The 26,076-nt window shown below is 37.4% G+C and overlaps 2 protein-coding genes across 5 annotated transcripts in view; both read left to right on the forward strand.

Annotated features, from left to right (window-relative positions):
* Positions 1-9,655, forward strand: part of CAPRIN2 (caprin family member 2) — a 41,332-nt gene extending 31,677 nt beyond the window's left edge. For 3 of the 4 annotated variants that reach the window (XM_024747137.1, XM_024747138.1, XM_024747139.1), the window contains 5 exons: positions 3,214-3,382; positions 4,730-4,912; positions 5,620-5,720; positions 7,539-7,602; positions 8,743-9,655. In XM_024747137.1, the coding sequence (XP_024602905.1) occupies positions 3,214-3,382; positions 4,730-4,912; positions 5,620-5,720; positions 7,539-7,602; positions 8,743-9,311 (1,086 nt within the window). In that variant the 3' untranslated portion in view covers positions 9,312-9,655. Of the gene's footprint in view, positions 1-3,213; positions 3,383-4,729; positions 4,913-5,619; positions 5,721-7,538; positions 7,603-8,698 lie in introns of all 4 variants that reach the window. The other variant, XM_024747140.1, reaches the window with a different exon arrangement.
* Positions 9,656-19,012: 9,357 nt separating this feature from the next.
* Positions 19,013-26,076, forward strand: part of IPO8 (importin 8) — a 69,667-nt gene continuing 62,603 nt past the window's right edge. Inside the window, exons 1-2 of the mRNA XM_024747141.1 lie at positions 19,013-19,299; positions 24,845-24,926. Of these exons, the coding sequence (XP_024602909.1) occupies positions 19,216-19,299; positions 24,845-24,926 (166 nt within the window). The 5' untranslated portion in view covers positions 19,013-19,215. The remainder of the gene's footprint in view (positions 19,300-24,844; positions 24,927-26,076) is intronic.

A 26,076-nucleotide genomic window follows, 5' to 3' on the forward strand; every position in this document is an offset into this window, starting at 1 on the left:
GAATGGAAATTTTATCAGGGCATTTTCCCCTCTGAAAATTAGTGGCAGGGAAAGCTGAGGACCCATATTAAATAAATGAAATGTGAGTGAGAAACATAATTTTCTGTAAATAGCTTAATAATACTAACCATGACTAATATCACGGTAGTAATGTTCCATGGCATCAATAACCTGAAATACAGGACACATACTTGTGTGTTCTATCACTGTTGAAACTTTCATTTCATTTCATCTTCATCTCATCTGGGTTTTGGAGAATTGTTCAGATTTCTATGGTATTTTGAATTACATATTCCGCTACAAATTGTAGTTTAAAACTTTTTAAGGTGATATTTCAACTAGGTTTGTATGTTTATTCTCTAAACATAGAATAAGTATAAAAGTTTTCTTTAGAAAAAAGCAAAAAGTCTTAGCCAATAAGTACCTTTCCTGATGGTGCTTCATGTCCCACTCCAGGTACTTTCGTGTGATGGTGGTGGGATGGGGCCAGTGGAGTTGGTAGTGGAAAGCAGGCACAATGCAGGGAGATGGTCTGGTGAATTCACACCCCTGAATTCACTAATCTTATTACTTCCTGCTTGGTCACGTAGCACAGCTTTGTGTCCTTGCTTTCCCTCTATCCCTGTCAATCCATCCTACACAGTATTGCCACATTGGTTTTACTAACTTTTTCTTATTCCTAATGAAAAGCAAATATTGGTCCATTATAGAATGAAATTGAAAGTCCTTTGCCTGACACTCAGTAACTTTTGAAGTCTGGTATAACTTGCCAGACTAGTCCCCTGGGCTTGCCTTGTACACTCTTGTCACAATACCTTTTTTGTGTGGTGTGTGTTTTAAGATTTTTAATTTTAATTTGAAATGAAATACAATTATTCATTCAACAAATTGGAAAATATTAAAACAGTTGACATTATCTAGAGTGGGGAAAGAAATAAGAAAGTTTTATACACTGCTGATGTGACAGTAAATCATCACTACCTTTTAGGAAAGGCACTTCCTGTTAAAATTTTTTAAAAAGGGGGCATAAAGCCGTGACAGAAGTTTCACCTTGAGGAATCCATACTACAGGAACAAAGGGATTAGTAGCTAAGGATATGCTTCAGTAGCTGAAGATATGTTGTATATAACGGCACTAGAAGGCAATCGCAACAAAACCAATCTGAATTGGAGACCATCTGAACGTCTGTTAACTGGGCAATGATTGACTAAATTATGGTATTTCCAATTCTATGGCTCATTCATTCACTCACCGCATATATTTTTCGAGGCAGGCATTGTTTTACTGTATGCCAGGCATTGTTCTAGATACTGGGGGTAAGGAAGTGAATAATACAGATTTGTCCCCTTTATCATGAAGCTTACATTCTAGTGTGTGTGTGTGTGTGTGTGTGTGTGTAGCAAGGGAGAGACAAAAATGATAAATGATAATAACAACAGCAACAATAAAACAAGTCAGTTAACCTTTAGAATAATTGCCTGTTTCTAGAGGCAGGTACCTTGGGTTTTTCAGTGAAAAAATTACATCCAGATTTTTATTCTGCTTTGAAATCTTTGTGTCCTGATTACTTGCTCCTGGTGTGTCTTCTCATTGTATTTTGGAAATCTTTAATAGCACCTATCCTACTTTATTTTTATGTTTTTTAAGTAAAACTTCAGACTTTATCTGGATTTCCCTAGTTTTTCCACCAGTGTTCTTTTTCTTTTCCAGGATCCCTTGCAGGGTGCCACATTGCATCACAATACCTTTTTGCTCATGCCAGTCTGTCTTCTCTACCTGTTTGGATTCTATCCAGTATAAATTGGTTCTTACTTGTTTGCTTACTCATTTATTCAATAAACAGGTAGTTATGAAGCCAGGCACTGTTCTTAGGGGTTGTAACAATGGAGAATAGACAGGTCTTTGTGCTTAAGAAGCTTATACTTTATTATGGAGGTGGGAGGGCTAGAGAGAAAAATATTCATATATATATTATATCAGATGCTATGTGTTGTGAGGAAAAATGGAGCAGGATAAGGGGGCTAGAGAGTAACAGAAGTGCTGTATTGTAGATGATGACCAGAGTCTGGACAGATCATTGCCAGCTACATGGTAGAAATTCAGTAAATGGCAGATTTTTTCATTTGTTTTCAGTTTCTGAAAAAGTACCCTTTTCCCCTATATAGCTTTCATTCTCAGTAAGCATTATTATAATGTAATGGCAGGAGAGTTAATTTTTGTACTTGTTTAACTTCTGTCAGAAATCAAATAGAAATTTGGTTTTTTTACTATGGTAAAATATGCATAAACATAAAGTTTACTGTTTTAACCGTATTTAAATGTATAATTCAACAGCATTAAGTACATCCACAGTGTTGTACAGCCATCACCACTATCTACTTCCAGAACTTTTTTATCGTCCCCTCCCCCATCCTAGCCCCTGGTAACTTCTATTCTACTTTGTCTCTATGAATTTACCTATTCTTAGGTACCTCATATAAGTGGAATCACGGTATTTGTCCTTTTGTATCTGGCTTATTTCAGTTAGCGTAGAATTTTCAAGGTTCATCCATGTTGTAGCATGGATCAGAATTTCATTCTTTTTTATGGTGAAATAACATTCCATTGTATGTATGTACCACATTCTGTTTATCCATTCATCTGCTGATGGACACTTGGGTTGTTTCCATCTTTTGGCTATTATGAATAATGCCATGAACATTGGTGTACAAATATTTCAGTCTCTGCTTTCAGTCCTTTTGGGTATATGCCTAGAAGTGGAATTGCTGGATCATATTCTACTTGGTAATTCTACTTGGTAAATGGGAATTCCGCATTTAGCTTTTTGAAGAACCGCTGTACTATTTTCTGCAGTGGCTGCACCATTTTACGTTCCCACCAGCACTGCCCTGCCACTGAGGGTGGCAACTGTACCACAGCCTCAGCAATACTTAGATTTTCTGGGTTTTTTTTTTTTTTTTTAAGTAATAGCCATCCTAATGGGTATGAAGTGGAATCTCATTGTGGTTTTGATTTATATTTGTCTAATGACTAATGATGTTGTGCATCTTTGCATGTGCTTATTGGCCATTTATCTTCTTTGAAGAAATGTCTATTCAAGTCCTTTGCCCATCAAATAGAAGTTTTTGAATGTTGCAGAGTTTTGCTGAATGTCACCTTTAATTGTTTTCTATAAAACTTCACAAATGACTCAGTGTACCCTGTCTTTTAAGGTATTTAATGTTAATGCACCTCTGCCTCCACGTAAAGAACAAGAAATAAAAGAATCCCCTTATTCACCTGGCTACAATCAAAGTTTTACTACAGCAAGTACACAGACACCACCCCAGTGCCAACTGCCAGCTATACACGTAGAACAAACTGTCCTTTCTCAAGAGACTGGTAAGATCTTTGTGTATCATATTTTGAAGACTTAGATGAGAGCTAATTAAAAGGAAAGCAAGTCTGTAGTGACACTTGAGATGTTCTTTCTTGACTAGTAAGCCTTATCTTTTCACATGTTCAAGTATTGAGAAACACTTAATGCTTTTTCGTCTCTTTAGTTAAGTTCACTTATTACTTTTAACTTTTGTAGAGGTAGAACTTAGATGGTTGATTTAACCTTGAAGTAGGCTTTTATTTTTAAACCTGATTGCTTTGATTACCATCAACAGTGGTAGAGGTGCATAAGGCACTATCCAGCTGCTTCTATGAAGGTTTTGAAACCATTCTGTTAACTCCGTGTTAGCACAGATGGCTATCTGGCCTTTTTTCTTCCCTCTTGTAATAAAGCATTGATTAATGTGAAGGTATAATTTAGTATGCTTATTCTACTCTTTGATTAGAGATGGGAGACACTTTCGATTGTTCATGCTATTCTAATACGTACATGAAAGAATAGCAACTTTGTAGTTATTTCCCAATTTAAGAAGCACTTGTAGATTTTTACTGTTGGTATTTCAGGCCCCTATTGGGTTTTCTAAAACTTAAGCTGGAGCAAACGAATTGCTTGGTTAATCACAAGAGGTAGTAAATGTAAATCCCTGGACCTAGCCACAGATGACCTCATTCTCTTCTCACCTGTACTGTGAAAACATAGGGCAGGTGATTTACATAAAGGATACTTTTTTGTCATAATCCTTTTCAATTACAGTATTAATAAGAGTTCATTTTCTTTTACTCCTCGATCTGGCATATTTAGCCTGTTTTTTTTCCTTTAATTGTGGTAAAATATACGTAACATAAAATTCATCATTTTAAACATTTTTAAGTGTGCAGGTTTTATGGCATTAAGTACATCCAGGTTGTTGTGCAGCCACCACCACCATTCATCTCTAGGAATTTTTCATCTTCCCCATTTAACACTTAACTCCCCATTTCCCTTTCCCTGTAATCCCTGGCAACCAGCATTCTACTCTATGAATTTGACTGCTCTAAATACTTAACTTATATAAGTATTTGTCCTTTTGTAATACCATAATGTCTTCAAGGTTCATCCATGTTGTATTGTAGAATGTGTCAGAATTTTCTTCCTTTCTAAGACTGAATAATATTTTATTACTTAGATATATATATAGAGAGAGAGATATCTGTGTCTCTCTATATACACATACATATCTATAGCATCTGTTTTTTTAAAAAAGGGAGAAAGTTGTATTAAAGGTTTTGATATACACTGACTTCTAAGTATAAAGAATATTAAACTTTTATTACCATTTAACTCTTGGACTCTAAAACTGTTTCCTTAAGCAGCAAGTTATCCTGATGGAACTATTCAAGTAAGCAATGGTAGCCTTGCCTTTTACCCAGCACAGACGAATGTATTTCCCAGACCCTCTCAACCATTTGTCAATAGCCGGGGATCTGTTAGAGGATGTACTCGTGGTGGGAGATTACTAACCAATTCGTATCGGTCCCCTGGTGGTTATAAAGGTATGCTCTGAATACAATTTGTATGTTTACTTGACTCAAACTGTTTTTACTTTACCTTGTTCCTTTTTGTGGTTTCCATTTATAATGTAGTAGAGAATTCCCTATTCCTGCAAAATATGGTATTTCTAATATGTCTATTGTCTATAACAGAGGAACTCTTTGAATGAAAAACAGATCAATCCTGTGACTTACTGAAGTGAAAGGTTGAGCATTTTGGTATTTTTCCAGGGATGAATTTTGGTTTTCATATTTGAATAATTTCTTTCTTCTGTTAATTGACTTGGCTGGCTCAAAACATGTCATATTTACGACAGTGCCCATTTCCTAGTTATCAGAGTATACCACAGATGAAAACTTTGAGACAATAATAGTGATATGCTTTTAAGTTAGATATGGTTCCAAGTATTCTAGTCACTGCTGGTATTAGCAGAAGTACTCTAGACCAAGGCCTTAACCACCATCCTTTCCCAACCCCACCTGTATCCCAGCAATAGAAAATTTCTACAGTTGGCTTGTTTGAAGTCTGTGATATTTTTATAAATGTGTGTTTTATTGTGGAAACAGTATTATGGAGTTTGCTTAAAGAAGGCATAAATCTAATGATGGCTTTATAGGATCAATTTAACTTTCCAAGTGATATAGAACAGACTATTTAAGAGTTTAGTGTAATTTTGCCCATAATTTTATGTAAGTTGTTTATTTATTAGGTTTTGATACCTATAGAGGACCTCCTTCAATTTCCAATGGAAATTATAGCCAGCTACAGTTCCAAGCTAGAGAGTATCCTGGAACACCTTATTCCCAAAGGGTAAGAATAATTGTTATAACTGAACAATAGTACAATTGATGTGAAGCTGGTGACTAAACTATAGCAGAGTCGTAATTTGTTTTGTAAAGACACTCTTGTAACTATGGAGAGTGGATCTGGAAGCTTTTCTAATAACCCAAGTAGGGTACATGAGAACTGCCTGTTACATGGAACTTAGGAGGTCTTAAGGACTTTATTAAGTTGGCATTAACTCATTTACTCCACCATCCTATAAGAGAAACTGGAGTTCAGAAACAAGTAACTTATCTAAGGTCACTCAGCAAGTAAATGATAGAACTAAGATTAGATGCAAGTTTCTCAACTCCAGAGCCCATGGTCTTTACTATGTTGCCTTCAGTTTAACTTTTTTAGATATCAAGTATAGGAAAGTCCTTTTTTGTAAGTTTGATTTTTTTGGTTTATTCTTGATTGACTAGTTCAGCAGATTTTCTTTACTATATATGATAAAAGACTGATAGGAGGATGGTAGACATTCCACTTGAACAGCCCTTGGGAACTCCCTGTCATTGGTCATATATGGATATGAATTTATACTACATTAGCATTTTCAGTTTTGAAGTTTTACAAGCCTTTAAGTATGTATGTGGTATTTTACTGAGTTCTGTTGTTAATATACAAAGGAGCTTACGGTTACGTGAGGTAAGATAGATGTCTATACAGAGGCAATATTGAAGAACACACCTTGGAAAACACACCAGGTCACCTAAATGACTTGGGTTTGACCCCTGATCTCACCAGTTACCTCTTTGTGTGACCTTGGGCCTGTTACGTAAACTTTCTGAGCTTTAGTTCCTTATCTGTTAGGTGAAGACTCATCTGTTTGAGTTACTTATCTTACTCTGGAGTGTTGAGGATTACTCTGTGAGGGATTCTGAGGATTAAATGAAGTCATATACATAAGTGCTTTGCATATATCAAGGTTGCAAATATTAACTGTTATTACTTGATTGTCACGTACTGTGTGTGCAGGGAAAACTTTGATTAATGTGGTCTTTCAGTAATGGAGCTATCTGTTCTTAATACCAGTATTCTAGTATTTTTGTGTGCTGCTTTAAATTTCCTCCTGAGGAAACATAAGATATCAATGATAGTAGTGCTGTTGGGAAGAGGGTTAGGAGTTTGGGGTAGGAAAATTAATTATTATTTTTACTGTATACATTCTTGTCCTGTTTAAATTTTTTATTACATGTATTGATATTAATCTGATTGCATCATTAATTATTCTTTTCATGACTTGCATGGGGGCTGACTTTCACCATACTTGGGAGTCAGTTTGAAATGTTGCCTCTTGAACATTTTTTCTTAAAGATTCCAGGCAATAATATGTTCATACGTTAAATTCTTATCAATTTCCCTGTCAAAACAAAACCAAACCCTAACATAGTTTGTAATTGTCTTCACACTTTGGTTTATAAATAGAGGAAGACTGAAATTGTCTGTATTTTTGCTTTGTCATCTCCTTTTATATTGAGATGAGGCACAAAGGACCAGGACATATTTCTGAATTTCCCTCATTACCTAGCATTGTGTCTTTTACGTAGTGTTCTCTAAATGCTTTCTTGTTTTTGCAAGTATTAACATATCTAATTTGTCAGGTTAATTAACAGATGAAGCAAATATTGCTACTGTGACTCTTGCTTTATTTGTTTTTCTTGGTGTCATCTGAGCCCTTTTGGTTGCTGGAGAAGGCTAGACCAAGGGCTAGGAGGACTTAGTCTTACAAATTCATCTGCCAATAATAACTAATTACTGTTTTGCATTTTTGGTGCTAAGGTAAATATGATGTGTTCATTTTAGGATAATTTCCAGCAGTGCTACAAGCGAGGAGGAACATCTGGTGGTCCTCGGGCAAATTCGAGAGGTAAGGATAATTAATTGAGGAGTTTATTTACCCAAAACATACCTCTAGATCTTTCTTTATCCTTTGTCAAGTTCTCCCCAAAGTATATTAGCATTTATCTTTTGAGGTTTTCAGTTTGCTTAAATGTTGTACTGAAGATCTGAGGGAGATATTAGACTACTAGAAAGGCTGTGGAAATCATTTGTCAATTTACGTGTGTATGTGTTTTAAATTTGCTTGACACCATAATTTTACCTTAGATACATATTCACTATGCTAACTTGATATAGTTTCAGGTGATATATCAGGATGGTGGTTTTGGAATAATGGGCACTTCTAGATACTCCAGTGCCCCTTAGTACATTGATAGATAGGAATAAACAACAATTAAGACACAATGACTTGAACAAAAGCAGGATACTTTTAATACTTCTTAAAATGTGAAGGTACTATTAAAAGGTTCAGTGTAACTGAGAAGATCAAGAATTACTGAAGATTAACTTTGTCACAAGAAAAGAGAAGCTTTTCCTTTTAAGAAAGTAGCCACTATTCACATTATCTTTGCCCTCTATCTGAGCAGTGTTTTTGTACAATACTGAAAACATTAAAATTTTATGATACCACATTAACTTAGAAATAAAGAATAAGCATTTATTATGGGGCTTAGTACCATAACAAAATATGTTTGAATGTCTAGTAGGCTAGTAGTTCCAGAAGTTGCTACTTTTATGTAATCTCAGTTTTCTTGAGTCCTTCTCCATTAGATACTTAGAGTAGATTTATCACTGAGGAATTAGGAACTCAGAATTATGGGAGAAAGGTAAAGAATTAAAGAGTGTTCACACCTGGGTTTTAGACTCTGCTAACCATAACTACTGTTAAATTATCCAACCTTTGGGGGCCTCATTTTTTTAATATTAAAAAAAATGAGGCTATTGGACAAAATCATCATCCAGGTCCTTTCTGGCTTTAGAATAGTAGTAGAAGAGCCTATTGTCAGAGAAATCTAGAAGAGTATACTGTAGCTATACTTTATTGCTTTTTAAAAAAAATTACTATAAAATGTATTTTTATCTGTATTTCAGTAGCCGACTAATGTTAAATATTGTGTTCAAAGCTAACTGCTTCATTATGAGAAACTCACTGTTGCTAATAAAACAGCAGGGTGGAGTGATTCTTCTCAGGTGAGCAGCCCAGAAAGAGACAACGAAACCTTTAACAGTGGTGACTCTGGACAAGGAGACTCCCGTAGCATGACCCCTGTGGATGTGCCAGTGACAAACCCAGCAGCCACCATACTGCCAGTACACGTGTATCCCCTGCCTCAGCAGATGCGAGTTGCCTTCTCAGCAGCCAGAACCTCCAATCTTGCCCCTGGAACTTTAGACCAACCTATTGTGTTTGATCTTCTTCTGAACAACTTGGGAGAAACTTTTGATCTTCAGCTTGGTAGATTTAATTGCCCAGTGAATGGCACTTACGTTTTCATTTTTCACATGCTAAAGCTGGCAGTGAATGTGCCACTGTATGTCAACCTCATGAAGAATGAAGAGGTCTTGGTATCTGCCTATGCCAATGATGGTGCTCCAGACCATGAAACTGCTAGCAATCATGCAATTCTTCAGCTGTTCCAGGGAGACCAGATATGGTTACGTTTGCACAGAGGAGCAATTTATGGAAGTAGTTGGAAATATTCTACGTTTTCAGGCTATCTTCTTTACCAAGATTGAAAGTCAGTACAGAATTGACAATAAAAGGATATGGTGTTCTGATTAGTGGGAATAAAGGAAAAGTAGTCCTTGCCCTTCTGACAGATTGGTTTAGGAAAATGTTTTCATTCCTAGAGGAAGGAGGAGGTCCTTACTTTTTTGTTTTCCTCCCCATGGTGAAAAATTTCAAGCTGAATGACAATTAGCACTAATCTGGCACTTTATAAATTGTGATGTAGCCTCGCTAGTCAAGCTGTGAATGTATATTGTTTGCACTTAATCCTTAACTGTATTAACGTTCAGCTTACTAAACTAACTGCCTCAAGTTCAGGCAAGTTATAATGCCTTGTTGTGCCTCAATAAAAAAGTTACATGCACCTTCAGTGTTCTTACTTGATTAAACATTTAGTTAAGAAGTAAAATGTTTAATTTTTAGTGTTCACACTGGTAACTTTTGAATGGGAATCTATTCATGGGTTCATACTATTATTTTAAAATAAGCCTTTTATATATAACAGCTCCTTTTAGAGTTACTTTTCTCTGTTATTATACATATCATTCATCAAAAGATTTCATGTTTTCCACTGGCCAAATCACATATTCTCCTTGAAGCTGTTTTGCAGTAGGGTGTTTTATCCTTTAGCTAGCTATCTTCAAGTACCTACTATATGAATAATAATACAAGGTACAGTACACGATACATGGGTAATACTACTTACTGGTCCACCATCAGTAAGGCTTATGCTTTCTAGTGGATTCTTAATTTGAGTAGGTAAAATATTTAGTCATCAAAAAGCAAAGGTCTGTGGTCGGGCAATGCTGTATTTGAGTGTGGATTTTGCCACTTAGTAACTGATCTTGGGCAAGTTATTATACCTCAAAGATTTTTTTAAAGACCATTTTCCGAAATGCAAAATGGGCATTGATAGATCAGCCTCAGGGCAGTTGTGAAGTTCAACTAAGAATTTATCCAAAAGACTTTACACAGTGCCTGGCACATAAGCATTTAATAAATGTTAGATGCTGTAATTGTGTTTTTCTCATTCGGAAAACTTTAGGGTGCTGTGTGTATATACTGTCTTGTATGCAGTGTAGCAGGCAATGCCAGAGTTTAGTATCCATTCTAGACATACATCCTCACGTCTCAATTTAAGTTTGTATATGATTCTTACTACTAAGAACTTAATAATATGTTTCTCAATTACTTTAAAGAATAGTAATTCAAAATAAACATTTTGACTGAATATTCCAGAGTTTATTAAGGGTTGGAGAAAGGGCATTCTTAGCTTGCAACCAAGCAAGTCACTTGCTGAGGCAGAAAGTTCTTGTTTTGATCCTCCGCTCACTCTGTGTTGTTAAATAATCTCAGGAAGATGTAAGAGCATTGAATTATTATGGTTAATATTTTTGAGCTAGGTGTGGGTTCAGCAATCAAATCCTTAAGCCATGTTTAATTCTGTGGTGTTAAGTGTTAATATAGTGCTCTCAAGATAGAGGATGTAATGTGATTCACTATTTAACAGGACTTTTTCAATTCATGGTAGGTACTTTGTCAGTTAGGGATATTAGTATTCCAGTTAAATAAATTAGTTCATGGCTTTTATGTCCAGAACACAAAATGAAAAGTATGCAGGAAAGCAGAAATATGATTGAATGCTTGAGGGGAAAACTTGAAGTTTAAGAACAGTTGTTGATCAAGTTCAATGAGGCCTTCCTCAGTCTTTTTTAGCCACTGTTTTCTGCTGCATTAGGGTCTTCAGCTTAGTCTTTTGTCCTGCACATGATCGACATTTATTGAAAAAATATTGTGAATGACTCTTTGTATTTTTTTTTAAATTATGCTTTATTATTTGACCTACATGCTATTTATGATTGTATTGATTAATTTTAAATTATTTTTTTTTAAAACCCCACAGTTTATTTATTTATTTTTCTGGCTGTGTTGGGTCTTCGTTTCTCTGCGAGGGCTTTCTCTAGTTGTGGCAAGCGGGGGCCACTCCTCATCGCGGTGCGCAGGCCTCTCACTATCGTGGCCTCTCTTGTTGTGGAGCACAGGCTCCAGACGCGCAGGCTCAGTAGTTGTGGCTCACGGGCACCGTTGCTCCTGCAGCATGTGGGATCTTCCCAGACCAGGGCTCGAACCCGTGTCCCCTGCATTACCAGGCAGATTCTCAACCACTGTGCCACCAGGGAAGCCCGACTCTTTGTATTTTTTAAGGTAAGTGTCCAACAGGAAGAGATTCATTAACTAGGGTATCCCTTCATGATAATACTCATGTTTTAGGAGAGCATTTTAAATGAAATACTATTTCTCTAAGTGTAAAGACAATAAACTAGAAAATTATTCTTAGACTTAAGGAATGAATGGACAAGATCTTTCATTCTGAAGCAGTGTAACTTTTGAAGACACAGTTCTTCTGGAAGCTTTTAGTAAAAGTCCAGATGTCTTTACAGAAAGATGTACACATGCAGATTTTAGATACCTTTGCAAGAGATGTAATGGGGATCCATAGATAAGTAAAGCACATTTAGGGACCTTGTATAAGGAACTTATATTTTACTGAGAGGATCTTGTTGTAGGTATGACTGAAGTGGAAAGGCATTCCATAAAATTACTATGTATCTCTGAATATATAGATTCTTAGTTGTCTTACGGGAGGTGGAGATAGGGGAGATAAAGTAAGTTTTTCTATTTTCTATAGATAGATTTTCTATAAATTCACCTCTGAGTTTCCTTTCACTTTAAATCTTTTAGTCTTTTGTTAAATGAATTCTCCCTTAAGAATTGTGAACAACTGACCCTTACCTCCTCTAAAGTTATTTAGTGAGTAAATGCAGGTATTTAAAGCAGGAAATATTTTTGAGAGGTTGGCTCACTTGCCTCCCATACCAAGTATCTTGTCACCCATTCCATTTTTAAATTGAAACTCTCTGAACTCCATAATAGCTACAATTTTACAGCGCTTTGACATCACATACTGTGTTTTTATACTTCAGTCTTCCCTGTTTGCAAAGTTTTATTCCTTTATTGACTGATGTTCTGTTGTGATCCTTGTGATAACTAGGATGATATTTTATGTATTTTACAAGGCATAAAGTATTTTATATGCCAGATAGTTTTTGGCATATAGACGTTAAAGTTTTTCCATATGAATTCCACTCTGCTCCCACGCCAAACACTTTATTTTGATGAAAAAATTTTGAGTTGTCTCTCCAGGTCCTCCACTTGCTAATGTTATCTCAGGGGTATTCTTAATTGCCACTTGAATGATTAGGCTGATATCTTTGTCCTCATTTTTCAGCTTTTGGGCAAGTGTTGACAAACGTAGGTACAGCTCACTTGCTACCAGTGCAAGACTCTGAATGCCAGATGATAAAATATTGTTACCCATTATCAATATCAAGAGGCCTTAGGCTCACTAATTGTAAGTTTCTTAAGCATTATTCTTTTATTCATTTTATTTCAAGGGCCTTATATGTTGAAATAAATTATTAATTTAGGTGGGTTTTAATTTACCATAAAACCCAAATAGGTGGGTTATCTGATTTGTACCTGGCTCAGGGGCTACAAAGATCAATGTTCAGACACATCAAGTATATCAGTTTTATCCATTTTATCCATTTCATCTGCTGAGAGCAAATCTCTTGAGTTATTTCTCTGATTTCTATCACACTTCTGTTTTTTTTTCTGTTCTATATCTGGAAATCTTACTATTCAGAAGCTAAACCTCCTTGGACAAGTTATTTAATCTCATATTTTCTCTTGTTTCTAAGTTTCACTTTCTGGAAGATTTCCTTGATTTTGTCTTCTGACCTTTTTACAGAGTTTTAAATTTCTGCTGCGTTTAAAATTTATAAGTACACATCTGTTATCTTGAATGTTCCTTACATGTGTATTCCATTCTTGTTTTGTGATTGCACTATTGTCTAAGGATAGTTGGTTTTCTTAAAGTTTTCTTCCCTCTGTAGTCTATTTCTGCACTTCGTTTGTCCTAGTCTCATATCTGTATTGTTACATTTGCTCAGAATCTTGTGCTTATTTGTTGACTGTTGATATTTAAGAATGTGGCACCTAAATATGATTGGAAGCTTTGAATGCAGAGGTGGGGCTTGTTGATCTTGGGGTTTGTAGTAGCATGATTTTTGTGGGGGAGAACACCAATGTGGAAGTAGGGAGGAGCTTTCTAAGTGGGGCACAAAACCCAGAAGCCATAAAAGATGGATAAACTTGACACATAGAATTTATTCCCCTAAAACTTGTTAGGGGAAATAATGTCAAAAGACAAATACTGCCTGCAGTGGGAGAAAATCGAAAAAGATGGCCCAAAAAAGGAGCCACGGAAGTGAAGAGACAGTTCATATGCGCTTACAAAAAAAAAAAAAACAAAACAGTAAGCATATGTAAAGTGCGTATTTTGGCGAGCATGTGGGAAAAGGGGCACTCATAGTGTAGATGGTAATAAAATTGGTACTTTTTGGAGAAAGTATATGCTTTCTAACCCAGAAATTCCACTGCTAGGGAATTTACAAGTAGTTTTGGAATTATGCCAAGGTACATGCATAGAGATACTGTGTATAGCATTAATTATAACAGCAAGAACTGGAGAAACAACCTAGATGCCCATCAGTAGGAAATTGGTTAAGTCAGAAGAGAAGAATATAGATCAGTGTGTGCAAAATGTCATTTATGTAAAAATTCCTAAAGTGATTACTTGAATTATTTTTTTTTCCTGGTAGTATGTACAAAACTTGATAGTGTTGGCTTTAAGGAAAAGGGGTTGTAGTAGGTATTTTTCATTCTGCATATTACTATAGAACTTTAAATGTACATATTGCTTTTTGTTAAAAATTTTAAAGATAAAATGGTAGATTGCTATGGTACTTAACCCTGCTTTGTCTTTCCTTGGCTAGAGCTTGAGGGTCTGCTTTAATTATCATTAAGCCCGGGATAACACATGGAAGAGTTACCGTAAAAACCTTTCACCTTTCACTAATATTGGCATTTCACTTCATAATTTACAGAGTACTCTCATTTGTGTAATCTTATTTGATCTTCACAGTAGTCCTGGTGAGGTAGATGCTTTTCTAGGGGATAAGAAAATTGGGACTCTTGGAGATTGACTTTCTAAGACCACTAGCAGTAGTGCCTGAGCCAGGCTTTGAGTCCAAATACAAGCGCGGCCTTTCTTACCGTACTCGTTGCTCTTCTTTAGTTCTCAGGTGTGGTTGCCTTCACCGTATTTTCCATTGCTGTTTTGCACACTGATGTTTTAGATGTACTACTCAGCTTTACTAGAGCAGAGTAAACACTGTGAACTGCATAAACTGGACCCAGTTAAGGCTGTCATAAGTTATCATTTCTTGTATGTCCTGAATTTGAACAGGATGACTCCTTTTCCAATGTGAAATGGGGGAAGCCTGAGGAAATGAAGGAACAGAACATTTTGAGGAAAAAACTGATTTGAAAGTACATATTTCATTTTCAGTCTTAGTTAATACCACTCTCTTTAGCTTCTATGCCTCCCGCCCACTACTACCATTTTAGTTTCTTGGAGATGGAAGTTTCTGGCTTCTGATCAGAAACTTCCTAACCCCCTATTACTTTAGCTTATATATACTGATTTTTTGTTTTTAAAAAATTCTTTGAGAGGTCTGTCATTCTTCTAGAAAATTCTACTCAGGGCTTTTGGTTACATGTGACAGTTTAAAGGAGATTACCATACCGTTGACTTTATTATACTAACAAAATACTCAAGACCTTACATTTATTAGATGTATGTACGTACTCTTGCCTGTTTTTCAGGTGCTATGATGTAGAGCTCTGCCAATATAGACCCTTTTGAAGTAGAGGCATTTAATCAAAATTAACGTACTGTATTCACTTACAGATCATTTAAATGGTTTAAGAGATATATCATTAAACTTACAGGTAGAGACTTTTGTGCATTGGGTTTTAACTCCCATTTTGTCTTTACCGTATGGACTAGATTCAAGCCTGCTAACACAGACCAGCAGTTGAGCTGCTGCCAACAGATGGGGAGGACAACTGTGTGATATTCCGTTTAGATGACTGAAATGTTAAATCTCAAAAAAGGCCACAGTGGCAGTGCTTGGAGTGAAAATTGCTTTCTGTAATTTGAGCTGTAATCATGCCAGTTATCCTCTGTGCTATATTTCTAGGATAATGTCATCCATTTCTATGGTGTCAACTAACCTATATACACAGATGACTCACAGTTCTCTAACTCCATCCCTTTCTCCTTCCTCTAACCCCCTGCCATAGCTTCCTCCTTCTCACCAAGCTTTTCTGTGAGAGCCAGAAGTCAGTTTCTGATTGTCACTGGAAATCTCCACTTGTATAACCCATAAGCACTTCGAGTTCAACATGTCCAAAGACAAACTCATCTTCCCTCCAAAATATAATACTCCTTCCGTTTTCCCATAGGTCATCAAAGCCTGATACTCTAGAATCATTTTTGACTTCCCTTTGCTACTTTGTGTATCAGTCACAAATTTCTGATGCTTCAGCCTGCGACATGTCTCATATCTGTCCTACCTTCTTTATTCCTACTGTGCATATCCTGTTTCAGACCCCTTATCTCTCTCACATTCATTCATTTATTCACTACTTATTAATTGCTTAATATGTGTCAGGCATAGTGTGAGACTGTCTCACTATGTCTCATTTATCAAAGGTTGAATAAGGTCTCTCTCCTTAATAGAATACAATCATAATAGTTAATATTGAGCATGTACCATAGGCAATGTATTTATATCATTTAGTCTTCACAGTAGCTTTTGGAAGCAGATGAGGAAACAGGCACAGAGAGGTAAGCCGTATGCAAACCATGATACTACAACAAGACAATACAGCTCGCTCAAATTCTACCTTAAACAAGGTGAATGTGTTAGTAAATACAGACATCCTCTCGTATTGTGCATAGTAGTAAAAAAAAAAAGGGACTCATAAACAACGAGCTGTTTCTAAGTTAAAGATATAGTTTAGGGAAAGCAACTTTAAAACACTTGCAAAGAAATCTGAGAGCAGAATCAGTTGCTTGGTTTTTTTTGTTTGTTTTCCTGTTGTCTCAGACATCACTAATTTGACAACATTATTTTTGAGTAACTTGTCTTCACTGAGTCTTTTCAAAGCATACAAAGTTTTCATGGGAACATCATCTCTTTCTTAAATTATATATTTTGTAAGTTAAAGTTTATTTTTTGAGATAATTGTAGATTCTCATGTAGTTGTAAGAAATAATACAGATGGGTCCTGTGTACCCGTATCCAATTTCCTTCAATGGTAACATCTTGCAAAACTACATGTATCTATATATCTATATCTATATCTATATCTATATCTATGTTACAGTGTCAGATACCAGAGAGAGGTTTTAAGATAACTAAAACTGTCTCTTGCATAGATCAAATGTATATACCTTAGATACCAACTAAGGGATTCGTGTTCATTTTTTGTTGGCAGTTTCAGTGGGGGAAATGAAGGCAGAAGCCTAGGAATAGCTGACTGAAGCACAAATAGGAAGTAAGGAAGTAGAGACAAGGAATGAAGACCCTTCCTTGGAAAAGAATGAACGTTAGTTAGAGAGCATTACTGAAAAAGATTGTTTTTTAACTGAGGGAAATATTTTTAGGCTGAGGTTGAATCAGTGGAGAAAAAGGTTGAAAATATAGGAAAGAGTTTTACAAATTGTCAACCATAAGTGTGTAATAAGACTCAAAATTTATTTTAATGAATAATATATAGAATAGAGATTTATGGAGCAAGGTCCCAGAGGAAATGGGAGAAGATTGGGTTCAGATTGGAGGCAAGGAGGTAAAGAGGGGTAAACAGATTAATTTGTGTTTGAGTGATTTGAGCCTAGTGGTTTTGTTCATCTTTGCAGAGCTCTGTGGAAAGAGGTAGGGAGTTTGAGAAGAGTATTGAGGGTGGGAACAGTTGCTGAGATGCTGAAGGTGGTGCTGAGCAAAGGAAAGGAATAGGATTGTTGAGCCTAAGGAAAGAACACATTTGTAGTGGTGTCGGTTTGCACAGTGGGTCAAGGGTAGACTTGAGAAGTTAAATTGGGAGTTTATTAGCAGAGAAGGATGTGTAGTCATGAATGGATAGACTAAGGAAGGGCTGAAAAGTGACTGAGTTGGAAAACCGTTTTAGAGTTATTGAGGGAGACAGAGATGGAAGAGAAGGTCCTAAATTGAAAAGAGGATATTGGAGTTAAGATTTTAGAGGTCAAGGCATTTTAGATTCATGTGGTCCAAAAGAGTGGGATAAGGAAATAGTGTGAAGATGAAAGGCACTATGATTCATAAAAATTTGGAGTGCTAAGGAGTTTGTATTTTATCTTGAAGTTGATGGGAAATCATCAAGGAAGGGACATGACAGTATTAACCTTTAAGAAACACTACTCTTATGGAAATGTAGAGAATGGGAAAAACTGGAAGCAACCAGATACATATTGCTAGGCACTTTTGCACCCAGCTGAAGGGCGTGGTCCCATTTACAGCCCCTGTAGAGGGGAGAGCTTTCAGGCAGCTAAGTTTTCCACCACAAAGTTTCTGCCCTCTTGATTGAACCCAGTTAGCTGAACCAATCTGTCTTAATTACGTGCTCCAGGAAAGATCACACCCCTTCAGATGTATTTTGCCCACAGTCATCTTCTTTACAAATGTAATTAAACTCTCTTTTTCTGGGTTAACCTCAGGAACAACTAGCTCCTTAATATTTTTATGCCATTGAAAATTTGGGGCCAGATACGGCCACAGTGGGTGGAGACAGTATACCTTTTCTTGCATTTCACTACTTTTCTGAGAAGATCTGGAAGTATTTCAGAAACCCTCAGGCATAGAGTTAGTTTCTCTGATCTGGGACAGTTACTTTCTAAGTATATTTTTTCTGTTTACATTTGTCTCTTCTATCACATTGTAAGTTCCTTCATAGTAACCTGCATTGAATTCATTTTGTTATAATGTGGTGCCTAAGTATCGTAGTACTCTGGCCCAAAAATACATGTTTAAAAAACGTTCAGTGAGGGACTTCCCTGGCGGTGCAGTGGTTAAGAATCCGCATGCCAATGCAGGGGACACAGGTTCGAGCCCTGGTCCGGGAGGATCCCACAGGCCATGGAGCAACTAAGCCCCCAGCGCCACAACTAATGAACCTGAGCTCTAGAGCCCGCGTGCCTAGAGCCCACCCAACGCAGCCAAAAATAAATAAATAAGAAAAAACCAAAAAAACCCGTTCAGTGAATGAATGAGTGAATGAATGAATGATGGCTCCCACAGACTGAGGGAGCCTTGTTCTCCTGTGGGCTAGATGATCTCAAGGTCCCAACAAGTCTGCCCTGAAACAGGCTCAGTTGTAATGCCCAAAGAGTGCTCAGACTAACAAAAAGTGCCGCGCCATCCATATATGCTTAATTTGGATGTAGCTGTAAAGAGACCTAGCTAGCTCGTTTCCGGATCTCCGAAGCGGCGGTAGGCTCTTTTCCGTATGGTAGCAAGACTGCCGCCTACCGGAGCCAGTGAAACCGGTTTCCCTCCGGGAAAGAAGCCGAGACTACTTTCCGTACAGTAGCATGGTGGCCGCTAGCGGGGGCGGCCATAGCATCACGCCCGGGGGGAAGAGGCCGCCGTAAAGGAGGCGCCGCTTCCTCTTCTTACTTCTCCCGCCTCCCACCGGCTGTCGTAAAAGGGTGAATGGAGAGCGAGTTGTTGGGGGTAGAAAGGGAGGACAGGGGGCGCGGAGTCAGAGTGGCGCAGCAAGTGGCTGCAGGTGGCGACGGTGGCGGGGGGTGGGGAGTGAGGTAGTGCAAGGGTCGCGGAGGAGGAGGCTGAGAGGGTCAAAAGAAAAACTAAAGCTGCAGTCTGGCCTACTGGCCCGGGGGCCCCCGAGCCCCCGCCCGGGGAGATGGACCTCAACCGGATCATCCAGGCGCTGAAAGGCACCATCGACCCGAAGCTGCGGATCGCAGCTGAGAATGAACTCAACCAGGTAAGGAGCAGGCCTGCGGAGCCCCCCGCCGGCTCGCCGGACTCTCCCTCCTCGGCGCCCCTGATCTCCACCCCCACCCGGGCCCCGGGCCCCAGACCCCGACGCGTCTCTCGGCCGGTTCCACCCTCGCCCCAGCCCCCGCCCCGGGGTCCAGTGGCGCCGCACTCTCCGGATCTTTTCTCAACGGCTCACGCACCTGTTGGCCACCTTTGCATCTTTTCATGTCGTTTTCCTTCCCCAGTGCAGTTTGTTCAGCCTGCCTGGTCCGCAAAAAGAAGCTTTAGCAAGCTTTGCTAGTGTTTTCGGGATGTGATTTCTTTTCCTTAAGTACGCTGACTTGGTGGGAAAATTCACTTAAAATTCAAATCTGAGTTCAGCTTTTCTGCAGACCCAGCTCTTTTTAGGTGTTGCTGTGGGAAACCCTGCCCATCGCCTGCTTCTGTGGGGTTGGCAGGACCGTTTAGACACTGATTGGCAGTTTTGTTGGAGCGTTGGAGAAATGCTGTCGGGAGAGTGCTCTGGGAAGAACAGGCAATTTTTATGGTGTTAGTGCTTTGCGGAAGACTCGCCGAGTAGTAAGTGTAGGGATTTCTTATAAACGGTAAAATGTGTGAGACTTTCTTTCATTCCCCATCCTCTATTCTTACTAACTAGCCTTGACCATGTTCCAGCGATACTACCGACATTAACAAATTTAATGATCCCAAACTCTAGCTTGTATTTTACTCCTCACCTGTAAGAATGAATCAGAGACCTCTCACTAAAAAGTACGAATTAAGGTCCACCCCCGGGATAGATTGACAGCTGTGTGAGGTTGCAGTAATCCTTAAAATGTAAAAGAATATACCTAAATTAGTGGTTCTCAAAGTGTTGCCCAGGATGAGCAACATCAACATCGTTTGGGAACTTGTTAGAAATGCAAATTATGGGGCTTCACTCTAGACTTAAAGAATTAGAAACTCTGGGGATGGGGCCCAGTTATGTTTTAATTAGCTAGCTAGGTGATTCTGTGCTTCCTAAAGTGTGAGAACGACTGTCCTAAGTAAATGTTTCTGTAGGAGTTCACTTAGGTTTTCCCTGGTTGGAGTTGACTTTAAAGTGCAAATATCCATTGTGAATCTCTGAAAGGGATTATTTTAATGGGAAATCTGGGTGGAGTAAGTGTGAATCCAGGATTTCCAAGAGATAAGAGGGAGAGTGAAAACACTGACTCTGGAAGGAAGGTTGAGTTGAACTGAAGCCCAAAGGGAATGCATTGGTGCTTCAAAGAGAAAAGGATTCTCACTTAGAATAGGGGAAAATTAAAGTCAGTACCTGTCCCAGGCTTTGCAGAGTAAAAGTACTATATGTTGCTTGGCTAGAAGAGTAGTAATCCAGGCATTGGTTAGGAGGAACAAAGCAAGAGCTGAACTTGCAATCTACCAGTATGAACAGGGGAGTTAGCCTCTTTCTCTTCACAATGAGGCCAGATGTTATACTGATAGTGTTGACAGGGATTATGTCTTTGCTATCATGTTGTACTACCCTGCCTCTGTTAGCCTACCCTTGCTTTGTTTCTGAGTCATCAGTATATAAGTGCAGTTGAATTTATAGAAGTGGAAAAGGTAGGTAGGAAAGCCTACAGAACTGCAAGAGACATTTAGGATCCAATTCTACCCTTTTCTTCATGGTATTTCAATCCAAATCCATTCCAACCTCACTCTGCCCTGCCCCATATCCACCCAACTAATCACAGACCACAATTTCCTCTGCAACTTCTAAAAGTAGCTTATTGCTATGTCACTCATTTAACATTTATATTTAGTATAATGCTTTGGATTGTAATATGCTCTAAGTATTTTTTTGAATTGTAAGTAGAAGACCAAAGTATAATGTCATATAACCTTTTAATAAAACATGGTTTTAATGTCGGATTTTGTATGTTTATCCTTTACCACCACTGTAACCTCCTTTTTTGTTGAATAAACAGGTGGGGAATCTACCATAAATGATTACGGTCCAGCTCATTTAATATTTTAGTCTAGGTCCCCCCACAATAAATATTCTCTGCATAGGAAATAGGGGCAGTTTCTACAGTGTACTGATTGATTTGTCAGTTGCCATTTAGAAGAGTAGGCCGTTTCAAAACATAATGGCCTGTGTTCCAAAGGGTAAATTCTTTTGCACCTAGATTTTTTTTTTTTGCGGTACGCGGGCCTCTCACTGCTGTGGCCTCTACCGTTGTGGGAGCACAGGCTCCGGACGCGCAGGCTCAGCGACCATGGCTCCCGGGCCCAAGTGCTCCGCGGCATGTGGGATCTTCCCGGACCGGGGCACTAACCCGTGTCCCCTGCATCGGCAGGTGGACTCTCAACCACTGCGCCACCAGGGAAGCCCCCAAGGATAAATTCTTATTTGGAACTATATTTTTCTGTAGCCAACATCTTTCTGTTACCAGTGACTGGCTCCTTGACTGCTATATCCAATATTGTTTCTCTGGAAAAATGTGTTTTCAGTTTTATTGGAGGATATTAAGAATGGATCCTGTACACATTCATCACTGTCTTTAAACCCAGCAGTCCCTTTAGCAGCAGCATAGGGAAGTAGGAATGGGTAGATATCTTTTTCTGGTAACTCATCCAGAAAGATGTCTTCTTTTAGTAAATCATGGCCTCAAAAGGGAAATCAAGATATTTACTTTCATTGCCACACTTTGGAATCTCTCCTTTTCCATGCATCTGTATGTATCATTTTTATTGCCCTTTAAGAGAGTTTGCTTCTGTGAATAACATATTTATTGGGTTATTTGCAGGCACTACTACAAGACTCTGCTCTCACGGACCTTACCTTCTAGTGGGGGATACAGAAAAGTAAATAATACAATTTTAGGTTATAAGTGCTATAGAGAGTAAAGCCCTAGAGAGAGTGTTGGAATGTATAAGTAGGGTGATCAGTCTCTGAAGAATGGCATTGAGCAGAGACCTAGATATTGTGAAGAAGTGAACCAGATGAACTGGGAGAGGAAGAAAGGGAAGAGCAAATTCAGTAAAGGCCTTCAACTTGATGTGTTGGAGGACTGGAAAAGTTAATGTTGAGAGAGCAACGAGGCAGAGTGGGAAAACATCAGGTTTTGCTTTAAATGAATTCTCATAAAATGCAGAATTTAGCTAAGCAAGGAAACTATTTTCAGAAAACTTAACAGGTATGAACCAAAATCCTCAAGAAATCATTGAGAGATAGTATTATTATCTTTTAGAAACTTGAAGCCCAGGGTAGAAAAAGAAATTGGATAAATATTTGTAAGGAAAGTAGTATGAGAATATATCTGAATTTACCACTGAATGTTTTAGCTGGTCAAATTAATGTTGATTGAATCAAGGCTGAAAGAAGACAAAAAGTTGCAGAAGTTCTCTGAAATGTCAAACAGTTGCAAAAAGAGGAGTTCCAAAATGTGTACAGTGGCAACAGTGTTGAAATAAAGTCTCCACTATAACTACTTCCAAATAAGTAGTATTAATCTAAATGTAAAGGTTTTGTACTTAAGTATAATAAGTAAACTATGTAGATTAGAACTAAACAATATATATGTTTCAATCATTGATTCACTACAGGATCTTACAGTATCTCAAAAGTTATAAACGTATAAACGTGAGTTATTTTACAAGAATATAAATGTAGAAGGTGAGACTGAGCTAAATCTGTTTTAATTTTGACTCCTGTAAACTGCTATTAAAAGAAATCTGTTTTCTTAAAAACTACTTTAAATTTCTGGTGGTTTCAATTTACTTTATATACAACAGATTTAAGATTTTGAGGTTTATACAGGATGAAAGGAAGAGCAATTATAAGATAATTTAAAATTTTACTGAAGGATATGGAAAGACTTAGAAAGCATAATGTTCCTGGATGGAAAGAAGCAATGTTTAAAGATGCCACTTTTCTCCAAATTTTTGGTCAAACATTTATCTTTTTTTTTTCATATGTATTTATTTGGTTGCACTGGGTCTTAGGTGTGGCAGGCGGGCTCCTTAGTTGCGGCACACAGGCTCCTTAGTTGTGGCATGTGAACTCTTAGTTGCGACATGCATGTGGGATCTAATTCTCTGACCAGGGATCGAACCCCGGCCCCCTGCATTGGGAGCGTGGAGTCTTAACCACTGTGCCACCAGGGAAGTCCCTGAACATTTATCTTAATAAATGCTATTACATATAATAGGAAAGGTGATAAATTTAAAAAATGGAGTGGTATGCACAAACCTAGTGGTGTACTGAAAGGGATGCGCCATAGATCCAGGCTCCTGGGAGGAGGTAAGCAGAAACGACTCTGCGTCATGGTCTGGCTTTAGCCTCACTGAGTATGAGTCTTTTCTGGGAATGTCAGTGGGCAAGGCCAAGTGTAAGCTCTGGGAATGTGGCAGGCCTGTACTAGACAGGTACTAGACATCTGGAGGGTATATGATCAGAAGGAATAGGCTGCTCTCTCTCTCTTTTTTTTTTTTTTTGCTTCTAAAGTTACCATGGCCAAACTCAGGAATAGGTCAAAGTAGAACATGTCTATGGGGAGAAATGGCCCAGGCAGCAGGCAGTTCATCAGCACAGGCTCACTTGGGCATTGTTAAATTTAAAAGATGCTCTGGCAGGGAAGAGATATGGGAACATATGTATATGTATAACTGATTCACTTTGTTATAAAGCAGAAACTAACACACCATTGTAAAGCAATTATACTCCAATAAAGATGTAAAAACAAACAAACAAACAAAAAGATGGCTAGAACATAATCAGTACTCAATAAAATTTGTTGAACAGATTAAAAAAAAAAAAAGATGCTCTGGCAACAGAGAGCAGCTGGTGACGACAGCTCTCAACACTGTCTTGTGAAGCACACTGTTCCAGTCTGGACTGGTTCCTCTCTATAGCTCATGCACAGCCATTGTCCGTTTTCTGTGTTGGATCTCTTGTTTTCTGTAGCCCATGTTTTCCTGTTTGTCAAAAATACCGTAAACAAAATTGAAGCACAAATAAGCTGTAAACAAACACTTGCAATGTATAAGTCAAATAAAAATTTGAGATTAAATTCATAAAATAGCTCCTAGAATTTATTAAGAATAAAACAAATATTCCATTTACAAAAGGGTGAGGGGATAAAGGAATTTGTAGAAGAAAACAAATAGCCAACAAACAGGAAAAAAAGAATAAATGTAATTTAAAATATGAATAAGGTTTAAAAGTTTTGAAGGACTGATAATGCTAATCCCTATATTAGATAGATGAACACACATATCCTACTCCTGGGAGTGTAAATTGCTACACCCTTTCCAGAGAGCATTTTGACAATATATGTCCAAAAAGCATAAAATTGTTCTTACTCATTTATTCATCAACTTATTCTAAGTAAATTTTTCTGACTTGGAGTATTTTAGTAATCTTCATTTGGCTTTGTAGAGTTTCTCTTACTTTAAAAGTTTTTCTTTTATTTGGACAGTAATGTATTCAGAAACAGGTGCTAACAGTTATTCATTTATATTGCCCAATTTTTTTATAAAATATTTCTTTGTAATTTCAGTCTTACAAGATTATCAATTTTGCCCCCAGTTTACTTCGGATTATAGTCTCTGACCATGTGGAATTCCCAGTACGCCAGGCAGGTGAGTTGGTTTTTTTTTTAATCCTTTATAAGTTTATTTATGCGTAAAAGTAGGACTAGTGTTTTATTTCATTTCTAAATATCTGCTTTCTTTGAAAACATAGGAAACACACATGAAGTATTTCTAATGGCTTAAAATCTCACTCTCTTTTTCCCTGGAAATTTAGAGGTCCATACTGAGCTCTTAAATCTACCATAGCTTTTTCTTTCCTCTTCTCCCTTCTCCCTTCTAGCTACAGTTCCTTTTCTCTGTAACCTTGCCATTTTTCCCTCTTAGCTTTCCCAGTTTTAATAGCTTTATCTCCCTAATTTTTAATGATTCCTGGTGGCCTTGCCTTTGGGCCCATAGATTAAGACCATGAATTTGTATATATTAATTTGGTTCCATTCATGCATCAGATCATGGAGATAAGGTTTGCACAGGTGTTCTTAATCACATGATTGGGGAGCAGGACTTTTGTTATAAACATGAAACTTACTTTTGAGTCTGTGGGATCTTAGGGTAGTTCCTTGATGTGTATTATTATTCTTTTTGCTTTTTTAATGAACTGGTAGTTAGAACCCAGAAGGTTAAAAAATGGGGAAAGTCTTAGAGTGTAATGAGTCCTGGAAAGAGAATAATTTCATGATAAAAGGGGTAAAATGATAATACCTAGTTTAAAAATATGTAATTGAAGAGACTTAAAGAATTATGTAAGTGATATGTACTAATAAATAATTTAGGCAATATAGAAAAATAGAAACAAAAATGTAGAAAAAAATTACCTGACATTCATCACTCAGAAATGACCATCACTAACATTGGGTGAACGTTAGTCTTTGCATGTGTTCAGGTAGAAGGATAGATGAACAATATAGAAATGGGATTATACTATACATACTGATAAAAGTATTTAGTTTTACTTGAACATAACAGAATAAAAATATAGGGAATCATTAAGTTTTGGAGAAATATGATTTTCTAAATGATCCATTTGTGGTTAAGAAAAACCTATGGAAAAGCATTCACAGTGGAATTATTTTTTACTTTAATAAGGTTTGTAAGACTTCTGTGTAAGTTTTTTGAAACCACAATTCTCAATTTAATCTTTGTTTTATAAAATAGGGCTTTTTTTTTTTTTTTTTTTTTTTTTTTTTTTTTTTTTTTTGTG

Source organism: Neophocaena asiaeorientalis, unplaced genomic scaffold (genome assembly GCF_003031525.2).
Source record: "Neophocaena asiaeorientalis asiaeorientalis breed wild unplaced genomic scaffold, Neophocaena_asiaeorientalis_V1.1 scaffold487, whole genome shotgun sequence".
In the NCBI taxonomy this organism is placed as follows: Eukaryota; Metazoa; Chordata; class Mammalia; order Artiodactyla; family Phocoenidae; genus Neophocaena; species Neophocaena asiaeorientalis.